We start from the raw sequence: 14,585 nt of genomic DNA, 5'->3' as shown, positions 1-14,585 counted from the left end.
ATATATATGGACTGTAATTTTGCCTGTGACTGATAGAGTGACAGCTTAATATGGTGTAGCTTATCCCTCCAATTGGTAGTTACTTTCTGGTCATGACCTCCTTAAATCTTGTCCTTTGTTGGATAAATTTCTTTGAATACTGATTATTCATGTTCCCTACCAAATCTTTTTGAGGAAAAAACATTAATTAGGAACAATTTAAGGATATTAAATGTCATATATGAGACATTTGGCTAATATATTTTATCCCTTACAGGTTAAAACAAAAATGAAGATTTTTTCTGAATCTCATAAAACAGTATTTGTTGTAGATCACTGCCCTTACATGGCAGAATCATGCAGACAGCATGTCGAGTTTGATATGCTGGTGAAGAATAGGACCCAAGGAATCATCCCTTTGGCACCCATATCTAAATCATTGTGGACTTGTTCAGTAGAATCTTCTATGGAATATTGTAGAATAATGTATGATATATTTCCTTTCAAAAAGCTGGTGAGTGTGAAGTACAAGCAAAATCATCATTGGGGGCGGGGGATGGACTTAACTGTCTGTTATATTTTTTACATAAGAATTTACTAGTTTTGACTTACAGCTGTTTACTACTTTAAAAAATGTGGTATGTGGAACTCTTTTTGGGGATTAACATGCTATCTATATTTAATTAGGGCCAATAACAATTCTAACAGCTAACAGTTATGGAGCATTTACATGTGCCAATCATTTCCAAAGTGCTTCATATTTATTAACTTCTTTAATTCTCACAACAATCCTGTAAAGTATCTACTGTAATTACTGCGACAATATTCAAAGTATATAACGACCAGAATAGAATTGAGAATAACCATTGAGAACGTCGCCGGTCAAAGCAGAAGGGATGTTGGGTGTAAGCAATGTCAGATTGTGTTGGTAGATATCATGTGAATATCAGCTTTGTTTATTATTGCCATGTTGGAGATCTAGAAATTGAGGTAAATAGAAGAAACTTGTCCTGAGGCACACAGCTAGTTAGAGACAGAACTAGCATTGGAAACTAAGCAGGCTGGCTGCTTATAGTTTTAGTGGATGCACACTAATTGCTGCAGGATTTAGCCTTATTCAAAGAAAAGCTCTTAAGAATGCTAAGTGGAAATTGCTTTTTTCCATCAGAAGAGAGATTGAGGATTGATAGATTCCAAATATGAAAATTATCTTCAGGTTTCATCATCTCAGCTGTTTTATTTTGGGAGTCATTTGGTTACCCACAAGTGGATGATTTGCTTTGTCTCATTTGGAGCAGCCTAGGCTGAGACCTAGCCAGTCTCTTAGACTACCACAGGCAGGAAAGTGGCAGTAAGGCTGAACGTAGAGAATCTAATACATTCAGATATATTCCAAAGTAAAATGTAAATTGTTTTTAGTCCCTCTGCAAATTGTGCATGATGTAGGGTAAGAGAACATAAGGAAGATATGAGGGGAAGATAAGTAGTAATTTCGGATGGAGGCTTTGGTTCAAATTCTGGCATCATTAGCTACCACATTGTAACCTTGATCATATTGCTTAATTTTTCCAAACCTCAGCTTCCTCACATATAAGCATAATACCTCTTCCTGTGATGTAAGATTTCAGTGAGATAATATAACTAAAATGGCTAGTAGAATATGTCCCTGTTAGAGAAGACTTCAGAGAGAAAACTACTTACCAAATATATTAGCGATGCAAAACTCATATTTCATGGATAGTTAGAAAAAAGATCATGGATTAGATCATATAGTCCAGAGGAAAGAAATAGTCTTACCCTCCTTCAAAAGGGAGTAATCATCCATCATCTTATATACTTTCTAATATATCCTTCTAATATATCTATTATCATTTTTCTCCATAGTATTTTTTTGTTTGCTTTTTACTTTAGGATAAAGTCCAGATGGACTATTTTGACATTCAGTGTCTTTCGTGGTATGGCTACTACATATTTCTCTGAGCCCATCTCCCACCCATTTGCCTGCTGGGACCTTTTCACTCTTGTGAGGGTACACATTTAGAGGCCTATGCATTTGCTGTTTGCTGTACCAGGAATTCTCTATCCCCAGCTCCATTTATGGCTGGTTTCTTTTGGTCATTTGGTTTGCAGTCAGTTGCCAGTTCTGTAGAGAGCCCTTCTCTGACCACTGAACCTAAAGCAGCTAAACAATTTGGTTTTCATAGCATTTATCACTCACTGAAATTATCTTGTGCATTTACTTGTTTGGATTCTTCCTATACTGCCCTCTATCTTACCACTGCCCCCAAGCCCCGACTTACCCCATATTGTGAGTGACAGAACTTTTATTCGTTGCTGTATTCCCAAATCCCCAGTGCCAAGGATAGCACCTGGCATATACTAGGCATTCTAGAACTATAACGTGAATGAATAAATCAGCAAGCCAGTGCTAGAGACTGCATATTAAATATGATATGATTGAGTGGAATTGGATGTGAATACTAATTATGTCTTTGAACTCTGTCAGGTGAATTTCATTGTGAGTGACTCTGGAGCACATGTTTTAAATTCTTGGACTCAAGAAGACCAAAATTTGCAGGAGGTATGGTTAGGTTTTGAGCTGTAGCCATTTCTGAACATTATCTGAATGTGGTAATAGTTTCTTGGAAAACAATTTGAAAGATTTTTTTTTTTATCAGTATACTATCTGCCTGTAGTTTTAAAACAATACTAAATGAAAAACAGCTGTCTTCACTCCAGTCTTTTCCCACTTCCTAGAAGCAAACTTTCAACTCTAGCTCATCTAGTATGTACTTCCGTATTTCTAAATAATGGTTTTTACTGCTATTGATAGAGTTCTCAATTTAAACTTTATGTTTTATCATTATTGTTAATGAAAATTTAACTTTTAGCTTTCTTGTCACCCATGCTTACCCTCTTACCTTCCCTCATTTTCTCAGTGTTGTTATATCAGAGTTTTTGTTAATTTAGAATTGTATATTTGCAATGATATCTATATAAAGTGTTATTTACTGCTAAGCTAAGTAGTATATATGGGTATTTCCTTTCTCTTTTTTAGGTTTTATTGAGATATCATTGACCTACAGCTCTGTATAAGTTTAAGGTGTACCACATAATGATTTGACTTACATATTCTTTCCTTTTTTGTGTAACTTTTTGTTTATTGCTTCAATTTATCATTTCCTTTTTTTCTTAATTTGCTTTATTTTATGTGTATCTTGCTGCTTTTCCTCACGTCTCTATAAAACTTGTTAATATATAGGGGCGCCTGGGTGGCTCAGTGGGTTAAGCCTCTGCCTTCAGCTCAGGTCATGATCGCAGGGTCCTGGGATCGAGCCCCGCATCGGGCTCTCTGCTCAGCAGGGAGCCTGCTTCCCTGTCTCTCTCTGCCTGCCTCTCTACCTGCTTGTCATTTCTGTCAAATAATAAATAAATAAATAAATAAAATCTTTTAAAGAAAGTCAGTATTTTTATCATAAGTGTATGAGAAATTTAGCAGCTTGTTTTTTGCTTGAAATACTTCTTGGAGCATAGTCTTTTGCTCTAGTTTGAACTAGCTGCTTTCTAGGCCTGATGGTTTTTAAACATTATTTGTCTAAGGATATTGAGATTTGTGATGGATTATGTTCTTTGCTGTTGTTGAGTTGGATGACAGACTTCAGTTTCCTGGGTTCTTTACTGATGAATATAAATATGAGAGATAGGCATTAGTGAAATATTTGAATACATTTTTTGAATGATTTTATGTTAAAATTTTTTTGTTAATGGATATCCTTCAATGGAAATAATTTCATCTAAATGTGTTATAAATGGAACTTTTAAAAAAAATTTATTTATGTATTTGTTTGTCAGAGAGAGCACACGAGTGCACAAGCAAGCAGAGTGGCAGGCAGAGGCAGAGAGAGAAGCAGGAGCCTGATGCAGGACTCTATCCCAGGACCCTGGGATCTTGACCTGGGCTGAAGGCAGCAGCTTAACTGACTGAGCCACCCAGGTGTCCCGTAAATGGAACATTTTTAAAGAAAATGTGTTTATCACAGTGTTTGGTCTTAAAATGTGATAAGTGTTGTAATATGTAAACATATCTAATCTTTTATTCTTTTGAGGTAACACAGTTGTGCAGTGGGCTTTTATTGTTTTGGCTTTGCATTTATATTACTCCAGAGCATTCTTTATTCTTTCTTTACTTTAAAAAATAATGTTAAAGACTCTGTACATTCTCTCTGCATTTTCTTTTCGAAAGGGCATGTATTTTTGCTTTACTTTTTTTAAGAGGTACTATGAAAGAAGCCTGAAGCCTCTCTAGTTATGTCTGAATAAAAATCAGTACAAATTTGTATAGGTTTTCTTTACTTCACCTCTGCAGTGCTATAAAAGTTGTGCATTTGATAATGGTATGTACAGTAATGATAAGAGAATTGCTACTTCCCTCTGCTTTCTGAATGTGAAGGCACATTGTATCATGCTGATTGCTTTTAAATTGTAAACAGAAGGGGAAACTAGTTAGGAAGGCAACTATATAGCAGATCACTGGTGTTTAAGATTATATAAAATAATTGACATTTTGTATAAATTATGTATAATCTTGTTTGTGTTATCACATTTAATGTTTAGCTTTGGTTAACCATGTCACACCTTTCCCTAGTTATTGTGAACAATCATGAGTAACAAGTGAAGTAGATTGAAGATGAATTTTGGGGCTAGAAGGGTTGTAAACATCCTTTGCTTCGACTCCTTTCATGTGCAGGTGAAGGAACAGAGGCCCACGGGAGCCAGAGGTGGTTTGACTTACATACCTGGGTCCAGGGCTCTTTCTGTTACAGCACATGACTCTATCCTATACATCTTAAATTTTATCACCCAAAATTGTTGGAGTTCAGACGTTTGGGTCTGGTTTTTTAGGCTCAATTAAATAAAGTTTGAAAGTATTGCACTAATATGGGACAGGTTATATTATTTTCACTTTCAGGTTAGGAGAGATTGACCAGGGTTACACAGTGTTTAAAGGCATAGCCAGAATTTCATTCCATCTCTGTCCGATTCCAAAAGTTAAGCCTGCTTTCTGCTACTTTCCCTAGGACCACAACATCCCTAAAAAGCTACTTTTTTTTTTTTTTTAAGATTTTATTTATTTGACAGACAGAGATAACAAGTAGGCAGAGAGGTAGGCAGAGAGAGAGGAAGGGAAGCAGGCTCCCCGCTGAGCAGAGAGGCTGATGTGGGGCTCGATCCCAGGACCCTGAGATCTTGACCTGAGCCAAAGGCAGAGGCTTAACCCACTGAGCTACCCAGGCGCCCCGAGCTACTTTTTAATTGAGTTTCTCCTATGTACCAGGGACTTTGTATAGTCATTTATACACAGGTTTTTTTTTTCTTTCTTTCTTTTCTGATTACTTTTCATGAATAGGTAATACTTACATAGTTTAGAAATTAAGTTTACATATATACATACACATGTACTTATGTACACATATACATATGTGTATGTGTAGTAAAAGGTAGACCTTGAAAACTTTCCGGTTCATCCCCTGACCCAATTAGTGGTGTGCTAGACCCCGGTTATACCAACTTGGGACAGGTGAATGTGTTCAACTCCTACCAACTTTGTGTTCAGTAAAGCTTGAAATCTGCCATGGTGGGAGTATTTTATTTAACTGTACATACTGGCAAAAACAAGTTAGGACTTCCCTGCACCCCCAACTTCAGAGAGCTGATTTACCAGCAAATTACTGTTTATGCCCACCACTATTAGTTTTTTATGGCTCATTCCAGAGTGTCTCTGCATATACAAGCAAAGTCCTTCCAGTTTGTTCTCTTTCAAGATTGTTTTGGCTGTTCTCTGACTCTTGCAATTCTATAATAATTTTAGAATCACCTTGTCAGTTTCTACAAAGAAATCAGCTGGTATTCTGACATGGATTAAGTTTAAATTGTAGTTGAGTTTGAGTAATGTTACTATTTTAACAATATTAAGTCTTTCAACCCAGGAACATGGGATGTTTTATATTCAGTCAGATCTTTCATTTCTTTCAACAGTGTTTTGTAGTTCTCAGGGTATAAAATTTGCATTTCTTTTGTTGATTTTTTTCCAGAGATTTTATTCTTTTTGTGCTATTATAAATGGAATTGTTTTCTACATTTTTTGGGTTATTCATTGCAAATGTGTTGCAGTACAATTTTATTTTTAATTATTGATTATTTATCCTGCAAATTGCTGAACTTGCTTATCATTTCTAATAGTTTGTTAGGGGATTCCTTATGATATTCTACATACAAGATCATGTAGGGGCGCCTGGGTGGCTCAGTTGGTTAAGCATCTGCCTTTGGCTCAAGTCATGATCCCAGGGTCCTGGTATCGAGCCCTGCATTGGCTCCCTGCTCTGCAGGGAGCCTGCTTCTCTTTCTCCCTCTCCAGTTCCCCCTGCTTGTGTGCTCACTCTCTCTTTTTTTTCAAATTAATAAAAATATTTTTTTTTTAAGATTTTATTTATTCGACAGACAGAGATCACAAGTAGGCAGAGAGGCAGGCAGAGAAAGGGAAGCAGGCTCCCTGCCGAGCAGAGAGCTCGATGTGGGGCTCGATCCCAGGACCCTGGGATCATGACCTGAGCTGAAGGCAGAGGTTTTAACCCACTGAGCCACCCAGGCACCCCAAATAAATAAAAATCTTAAAAAAAAATATCACGTCATCTGTAACATAAAGATAATTTTACTTCTTTCTTTCCAATCTGGATTCCTTTTATTTCTTTTTCTTAATTGCCCGGGCTAGGACCTCCAATATAGTGTGGAATAGAAGTGATGAGAGAAGACAGCCTTCTTCTCCTGATCTTAGAGGGAATATGTCCAATCTTCACTATTAAGGATGATGTCATCTGTAGGTTTTTCGTTGGTGCCATTTTCTGCTTGAGGAAGTTCCTGTCTATATCTAGTTTGTTGATTGTTTTTATCATGAAAGGTCCTGGATTTCATGAAATGCTTTTTCTGTGTTTCTGAAGATGATCATGGGGTTTTTGAAAAATTTTATTGGTATTTACGTTAATTGATTTTCAGATGTTAAATCAACTTTGCATTCCTGGGCTATAAGTCATGGTGTATAAGTTGTCATTTTATATGTTGCTGAATTTGGTTTGGTGGTATTTCGTTGAGGTTATTTGTGTCCATATTTGTAAGATATACTGGCTCTAGTTTTCTTGTGATGTCTTTGTCTGACTTGTACATACTCTTGTCAACATAATCATTTTCTCTTTTTCTTCAGCTCATGGCAGCATTAGCTGCTGTTGGGCCTCCTAATCCACGAGCAGATCCAGAATGCTGCAGCATTCTGCATGGTCTCGTTGCAGCAGTGGAAACCCTGTGTAAAATTACAGAATACCAACATGAGGCTCGTACTCTACTAATGGAAAATGCAGAACGTGTTGGAAATAGAGGACGAATAATTTGCATTACTAATGCAAAAAGGTGAGACATTAATCACAATAATTCTTTCACTAAGGGAATTTTAATGTCTTATTACCGTTTTTATTTTAAAAAACAGGGACAGCATGTTAGTGTTTAGGCATATCTCAAGTTGCCTTTCTAATATTGAAGCCGTATTTATCCAGTTCTAAAATACTCATTTCAGTGAAATCTACTTAGATTGTCATCATATAGGTTAATTTGACTTTTTTTCTCATTAGTTTTTCAGCTGATTCTTTGGTATTGTGAGTGAACATGCTAAAGACAGTTCTTATTGAAGTAATTTTAAGTACTTATAACAAGATACTGCAGCTGAATAGTGTGTTTAATTTTTTCACTGTATACTCAAGTTTGTTCTTTTTTATGCCATAGTGATAGTCATGTACGAATGCTTGAGGACTGTGTCCAAGAAACAATTCATGAGCATAACAAGCTTGCTGCAAATTCAGATCAGTGAGTATGATCATAAGTGAAATAAATACTCCATTTTATAGTCCTGTGTTTCATTATAATTATTCCAGTGATTATAACGGTAATTGGTAGCATTCCCTTGAATTCTCCACTGGCTCTACAAATTAGCCAAAAAATGTATGTTTGATCAGAAAATTTTTCCATTTTCTCTTTCATGTTAAAATTTTACTTTTTTTTCGATAGGAAAGGTGATCAGAAGGGTAAAATAATACATACATTTATAAAGCATACTTATTTTGATGGCTTGCTCTCATGCTTTATGTTACAAACTTGTAGTTGGTAGCATTATTTAATATGTACCAAATCAAAACATAATAACTAATTGCATTGTATGAATTTTTAAAAAGGATTAAAGCTGGGGCACTTGGGTGGCTCAGTTGGTGAGTGTCCAATTCTTGGTTTTGGCTCAGTTCATGATCTCAGGGTCATGAGATCAAGGCCTGCATTGGGCTTGGCACTGAGCGTGGGGTCTGCTTAGGGTTCAGGGTTCTCTCTCTCTCCCTCTGCCTCTTCTACCACCTCCCCTTCACTCACAAAAAAAAAATAAGTAAATAAAGCTATTAAAGACATGTTTAGGACAGTTGCAATGTGGAGTTTATATTTGATTGAACTATTACTAATTTTCTTAATTGGAGTACTGGTATTATTGTCAATGAGTCGGATTATTTTCTATTATTATTACCTGATTTTGTCCTTAAAAATCATTAGTTTTTTTGTTTTTTTTTTAAGATTTTATTTATTTATTTGACAGCCAGAGATCACAGGTAGGCAGAGAGGCAGGCAGACAGAGAGGAAGGGAAGCAGGCTCCCTGCTGAGCAGAGAGCCCGATGCGGGGCTCGATCCCAGGACCCTGGGATCATGACCTGAGCCGAAAGCAGAGGCTTTAACCCACTGAGCCACCCAGGCGCCCCAAAAATCATTAGTAAAAGAGAAACAAATATACAATATATTCATTTTCTCTGTGGCAGTTATCTATTAAAAATTATTCCTGATTATAAGACATTTTCCTTTATTTATCAAACACACAAGAAAGTACCATTTTTGCATTTGTAGTAAATTCATATTCGTATTAGTACAGCAATTATATGGTTTTTCTAAATATTTAGCTTTTATGTTAACAGCAATATCCGATTATAGAGATATACTGTTTTGATATATTAAACTTTCAATAGTTTACCAACCTGGATTCTTTACTTACTGTGTATTCTTATATTCTAAGTAAGAAGTTTCTCTTTAAGTCTCATGCAGATTCAGAAGTGTGAGCTGGTCTTGATCCATACTTACGCAGTTGGTGAAGATAGCCTTGTATCTGATCGTCCTAAAAAGGAGGTAAGTGTGGAAGTAATGCAAGGAAAGATCACTGTTATTTATTAATAAGAATCGCTGAGAAGGGTTAGCATAAAAATGATCACATTGCCAACATTTTCTGCCAAGATCTTTAGAGTTTCAAAGCAATCTCTGTGGCAAAACACTTAGGTTGATTCTTTATGTTGTAATCATAGATGTTAAAATGTTTTCTGTTTTGCTTGCCTGTTGAAGTTTAAATGTGTTGCAAAACCATACATAGTCTGTATTTTCCTAAAATTTCAGTTACTGTAATGGATTTCAGTTGCTTTAATGACTTTTTATTATATAAAAATCTATTTTTCATCATTAGAAAGGCAATATACTTTTTAACAAAAATAGACTCCGATAACAAATTAATTTTACTTGTCCAGAGGACAAAGCTAAAACTAATTTTTAATCTTCATTTTACTTTTTAAATAAATTGGAACAATTTTAAAGGGAAAAGCTGAGTCTGCTGATTTTTAAATGGATTGTATCACATAATATTCTCCATCAGTGTTGTGTTTAGAAAATAGATGTATGGATTTATATAGTTATATTAAATGTGTATGTTCTTATGTTCTGGTTTTTCATTTAGCCTTAATTTATATAAACATGGGAAGTATTACCTTACCCAAGTGTTCGATAGTTAAGTGGTATTTTTAGGTCATTAACTCTATCATTGTGTTTTTAGGTGGTTTCCAGTGAAAGCACCCCCCCTTTTTTTTTTAAACTTTTTTCTGCCTCTTTTGATAATGTGGCTGCATGTTGGCTTTATTTTGTGATAACTAAAAATTTATTTACACTAAATATTATACCCTGGACTGAGTGAAGGCTTATATAATCTTGTAAGTAACTTTTGGTAGCCTAATTGCATTAATTGGTGACGAAATAATGATGTTTATGGCAATTTCCACATTTTTTATTATAATAAGTAATTTAGTTACAGGGCTTTTTCCTCTCCACAAAATTAATTATTTTTCTATAGTATTTCTCTGGACCATTTCAAATCATTTTGCATATAGATAAATAGAAGTAAAAACTATAAACTAAGATAAATATTTAAATCAAAGACTATTCCACTCTTAAGTTTCAAGAGAACAAAGACTTTGCCTATTTGCTACATCTTCTAATAGTTCAGTTTCTGGCACATAATGCAGTAAGTTCTTAGTCTTTATCTGTTGAGTGATTGAGTGTATGAAAATTTTTTGCTAAAATAATGATCATAGTTAATTTATGGGCCTTTTTAATTTTTCTAAATTCTAAAAAGTAAAAATACTTATATTCCCATCTGTAAACATATTGGCACTAGGTCACACTATATTAATGTTTTATGGGGTTTTTTTAATACTTTTTTTGTAGTTATCTCCTGTTTTAACCAGTGAAGTTCATAGTGTTCGGGCAGGACGGCATCTTGCTACCAAATTAAATATTTTAGTACAACAGCATTTTGACTTGGCTTCAACTACTATTACAAATATTCCAATGAAGGTAGGCAGCTCCTTTTCTTGCTATTTTGAAAGCTCTGCTTTGCTTTTTAAATATTTTTTTGACATGTATTGTTTATTTTAATTGAACCTTAACTTTTTCTCCCCATATCATATTTTCTGTTTTACTAGCCCACATTCAGTGTCTTTGACCAGGTCAGTACATAGTGAAAAGCAACAAGAAAGGATCACAGAACAAAATCCTGTATTTTTCTTTTTAGTAAGAGCACTGTATTTCAGCTTTTTTGTTTTTAACTATGTTCTCATTATTTTCATCAAAATCTAATCTGTATCTTAAATGATTACTTTTTCTGTGATTCTTTTCCTGACAAGTATGTTACTAGATTTTATTTTGTGCATCCTAGTGGATCTTATATTTCCTGTATTATTGTTCTTACTCATCTAGTATGAAGGTGTTTCTAACTAATAGGTCTGACAGGGAAAAAATAGCTTGTAGTTTTAAAAAGTTTATTATATTCCAGCTGAAAAACCAAAGATGTAAGTCACATGATTTTACTAATGGATTTTGTTAGGAATCTGTTGGTACCTATTCATTTCCATTATTTTATCATTCAGTTGCCTAGGACGAGCACAATGCCTGGCCCATAATAAGCTTCAGGTGAATTTTTACTGAGCAGAGTTGAATTTAATTTTATTGGTTATGTTTGCAAATATGAAGTAGTCACCATATCTAAAAGTTCAAATTGGCTTTAAGTCCAGTTTCATTGTTTTGCTGCCACATGATGAACACTAAATTTTGTGAGAAATATGATCAATTCATTATTAATTTCCTCCTTATACTAATGGCTGGCTCTTTAATAGAGATTGTAGCCTTATCCAGTGGAATGGTTTGGTTGCAGAAGCAATTAACAAGTAAATTAGCGTAATATATTTTAATATATGTAATTCCATGAATTACAAGAAAAATACTCTGAGGGTGACAGATACCTTGTTTTTTAAATTTGATCATATTTGTGTGCAACTGGTGTGACTCTTTCTTCATATCTTTTTCTTGTAAATAGATAATATTGAAGTTCTTATATACTAATTAGTGAAAACAAGTTACTAAACTTGTTTATTAATCTGTATTTGCTATTTCATATAACTGGTATTTGCTAATTTCTTATAGGTATTTAAAGATGCTATTTCCTCCTGTAAAGAACTACTTCACTTTTAATTTGTATAAACTCTTTCAATTACATAATATTTATATATAAATATTATGGCAGTGTTGGCAGGACAGTACATTTGGAGTAAAAAATCTAAAGGTTTGGAAGAGTCATCATTTATGATAATTCTGATGTAAGAAAAATCATTAAATACTTTATTACTTATATATAGCTAGTAGTTTTTATATAGAGTTCATATTGCCTTGGAAAACTGTTGCATCTTTAAATAGATTAATCACTGAGCAAACTGTCCCATTATAGCCAATTATTGTTGGGTGTATTTTACCTCACTTGAAGCAAGAAGCAAAATGAACAATAAGTAACTTAATTATTTTGAAAATAAAACCAAGTTATTTTAAATTTTGCTTTAAGGAAGAACAACATGCTAACACATCTGCCAATTACGATGTGGAACTGCTTCATCACAAAGACGCGCATGTGGATTTCCTGAAAAGTGGTAAGTAAGAGGTGTCGGAAGCTAGTATTCTGTAAGATCTGACATATGAAAGCATACTAACAACTTTGAGAAGTTTGTCAGTAAACAAACCTGATGGACAGTGGTCATTTCCTTCCACACTTATTCCACAGTATTATCTATTAATGACCATGAAACTAGCATGCTGTAGAATTTTCCTCTGGGAAACACGAGGTGACTAGAACAAATACTGAGAGGGATAGCCATGACAGTCATGTCATAGTTTCCTTTTGCAAGCAAACTGCTTTGGGAAAGTGAAAAGAACGAGAACTGACTTGAAAAGTGATAGAGTTCCAGCTTGCCTGCATAAAAACCAGTTGTTTTTAAATTTAAATTTGTTTTCTTTCCCCTAAAAATTAATTGAGTCAGTAGATCCCATCGCCAAAATCATTTCTGTAACTGTATCAGCATGGTTTGGGGGAGAAGACTCTGGAGATAATAGACAAGAGTTTTAGCTAAATCTTTGCCACCATCTAGCAAGACCCATGTTTCTAGACTTCGGTTTGCATACTTTACTGAATTAAAGATTATTAGATGAACTGTAATATTCCATCCATTCCTAAAGTTCAGTAATGTTGCCTTTAAGTTTTGGCATTTGTGTTAAGTCCTTTAGAATATTTTCTATGGAAGTTGATGCTATCAGAGAATTAAATGGTTGACTTTGATCATGTTGTTTACAACTTTTCTGAAGTTAATAACCTTCAACCAGTCATAACATTTGTTACACGTATAAGGAATCTTGAAATTAACCTAATACAGATTTCTAACATGAGAAAAACTGTTAAGATAAATGGTTTTATTTATGTTTAACAAAGGAATGTAAATAACTTGTTTTTAAAAATATAGTATGTGGAAATTACTAAGAATCTGTGAGGTAATACCTACTTTTAAAATGTTTATTTTTAAAACAAAAATATTAAGAGTGTTCTTTGTGACACAAAATATTTCTTGAAGATAGTTATTGATTGACCTGTTGTATGTGTGACACATGGGCAACCTGTGTAAAATGCTAGCTTCGCAGTAGGAACAGGGTGCTGTGAGAATGTAGGGATTGCAGGTGATTATGCCTCCATGGTTAGGCAAGCTTTCCAGAGATGACATTAGAGCTGGATTTTGATGAGTAAGCTTACACTTTAGCCCACACATCTTACCTGAGCTCCAGATCTACAGATTCTACTGCTACTGCCTAATTATATCTACTGCCTCAGAGTCCTAAAACTCAACACTCCCAAAGCAACTGAGGAGCTCTGACCCCTGAACTGGTGGTCATTGTCTCCTTTTTTATTATTTTTTTTCCCTTAAGATTTATTTATTTGAGAGAGAGTGTGTGTGCATGCACACGGTTTGGAGGGGATAGACTGAGGGAGAGGGAGAAGCAGAATTGCTTGCTGAGCTCAGTCCCAGGACCCTGAGATCATGACCTGAGCTGAAGGCAGATGTTTAACCAATTGAGCCACCCAGATGCCCCCTGGTCTTCTCTTGTTCCCTCTTTCAGTGAATGACGTTATTGTCTGTCCAGCTACTTAAGGCAGAAACCTTAGTCATCTTTGAGACATCTCTCTGACCTTCTTCATATCTAGTCCATCATCATATTTTCTTGATTTTATCTACTAAGTTTCTCTAAAATACATCCATACAACTGCATCTCTACTCCCATTACCATCTCTGTGATCCAGCCTATTATTTTCTTACCTAGTATCCCATAGTAACCCCCTAAATGGTCTGTTTACTCTTGACCTGTTAGGTAGAATAGCTTTTAGAATGCTAATCCTGACCGTGTTCCCTTAGCTTACAATCCTTTATTGCTTTTCTTTTACCCTTAGGATAAAGACTCAGTTGTTGAAGTGTCTTACCAGGTCCTGCATTGCCTGGTTTGTCCTCCTTTCCGTTCTCTTCTCACAACATATGCCTCTCCTCTGTTTCAGCCATGTAGGCCTGAAACTCTTCATTCTCCTTCCTTTCACAGTATCATGGCATCTGCTGTTTTTCTTTCTTGCTCAAATACTTTGTTTCCTTCAATTTCCTTCATTTCTTTGTTAATTTCTACTTACCTTTTATTTTTATTTCTTTTTATTTTTTTTTATAAGTAATCTTTTTTTTTTAAGATTTTATTTATTTATTTGACAGAGATCACAAGTAGGCAGAGAGGCAGGCAGAGAGAGAACAGGGGAAGCAGGCTCCCTGCTGAGCAGAGAGCCTGATGTGGGGCTCGATCCCAGGAC

At 34.9% G+C, this 14,585-nt stretch overlaps 1 protein-coding gene across 4 annotated transcripts in view; it reads left to right on the top strand.

Annotated features, from left to right (window-relative positions):
• The window catches only part of LOC111159952 (integrator complex subunit 13), a 28,712-nt gene that overhangs the window by 1,287 nt on the left and 12,840 nt on the right, over nucleotides 1-14,585 (top strand). For all 4 annotated transcript variants that reach the window (XM_022522666.1, XM_022522667.1, XM_022522664.1 and 1 more), the window contains exons 2-8: nucleotides 257-493; nucleotides 2,486-2,560; nucleotides 7,235-7,437; nucleotides 7,807-7,887; nucleotides 9,145-9,235; nucleotides 10,595-10,723; nucleotides 12,261-12,345. In XM_022522666.1, the coding sequence (XP_022378374.1) occupies nucleotides 269-493; nucleotides 2,486-2,560; nucleotides 7,235-7,437; nucleotides 7,807-7,887; nucleotides 9,145-9,235; nucleotides 10,595-10,723; nucleotides 12,261-12,345 (889 nt within the window). In that variant the 5' untranslated portion in view covers nucleotides 257-268. The remainder of the gene's footprint in view (nucleotides 1-256; nucleotides 494-2,485; nucleotides 2,561-7,234; nucleotides 7,438-7,806; nucleotides 7,888-9,144; nucleotides 9,236-10,594; nucleotides 10,724-12,260; nucleotides 12,346-14,585) is intronic.

Source organism: Enhydra lutris, unplaced genomic scaffold (genome assembly GCF_002288905.1).
Source record: "Enhydra lutris kenyoni isolate GAN:26980312 unplaced genomic scaffold, ASM228890v2 scaffoldscaffold72, whole genome shotgun sequence".
NCBI classification, from domain to species: domain Eukaryota; kingdom Metazoa; phylum Chordata; class Mammalia; order Carnivora; family Mustelidae; genus Enhydra; species Enhydra lutris.
Note: the sequence above shows the minus strand (reverse complement) of the source record. Positions and strands in the feature narration are given on the sequence as shown.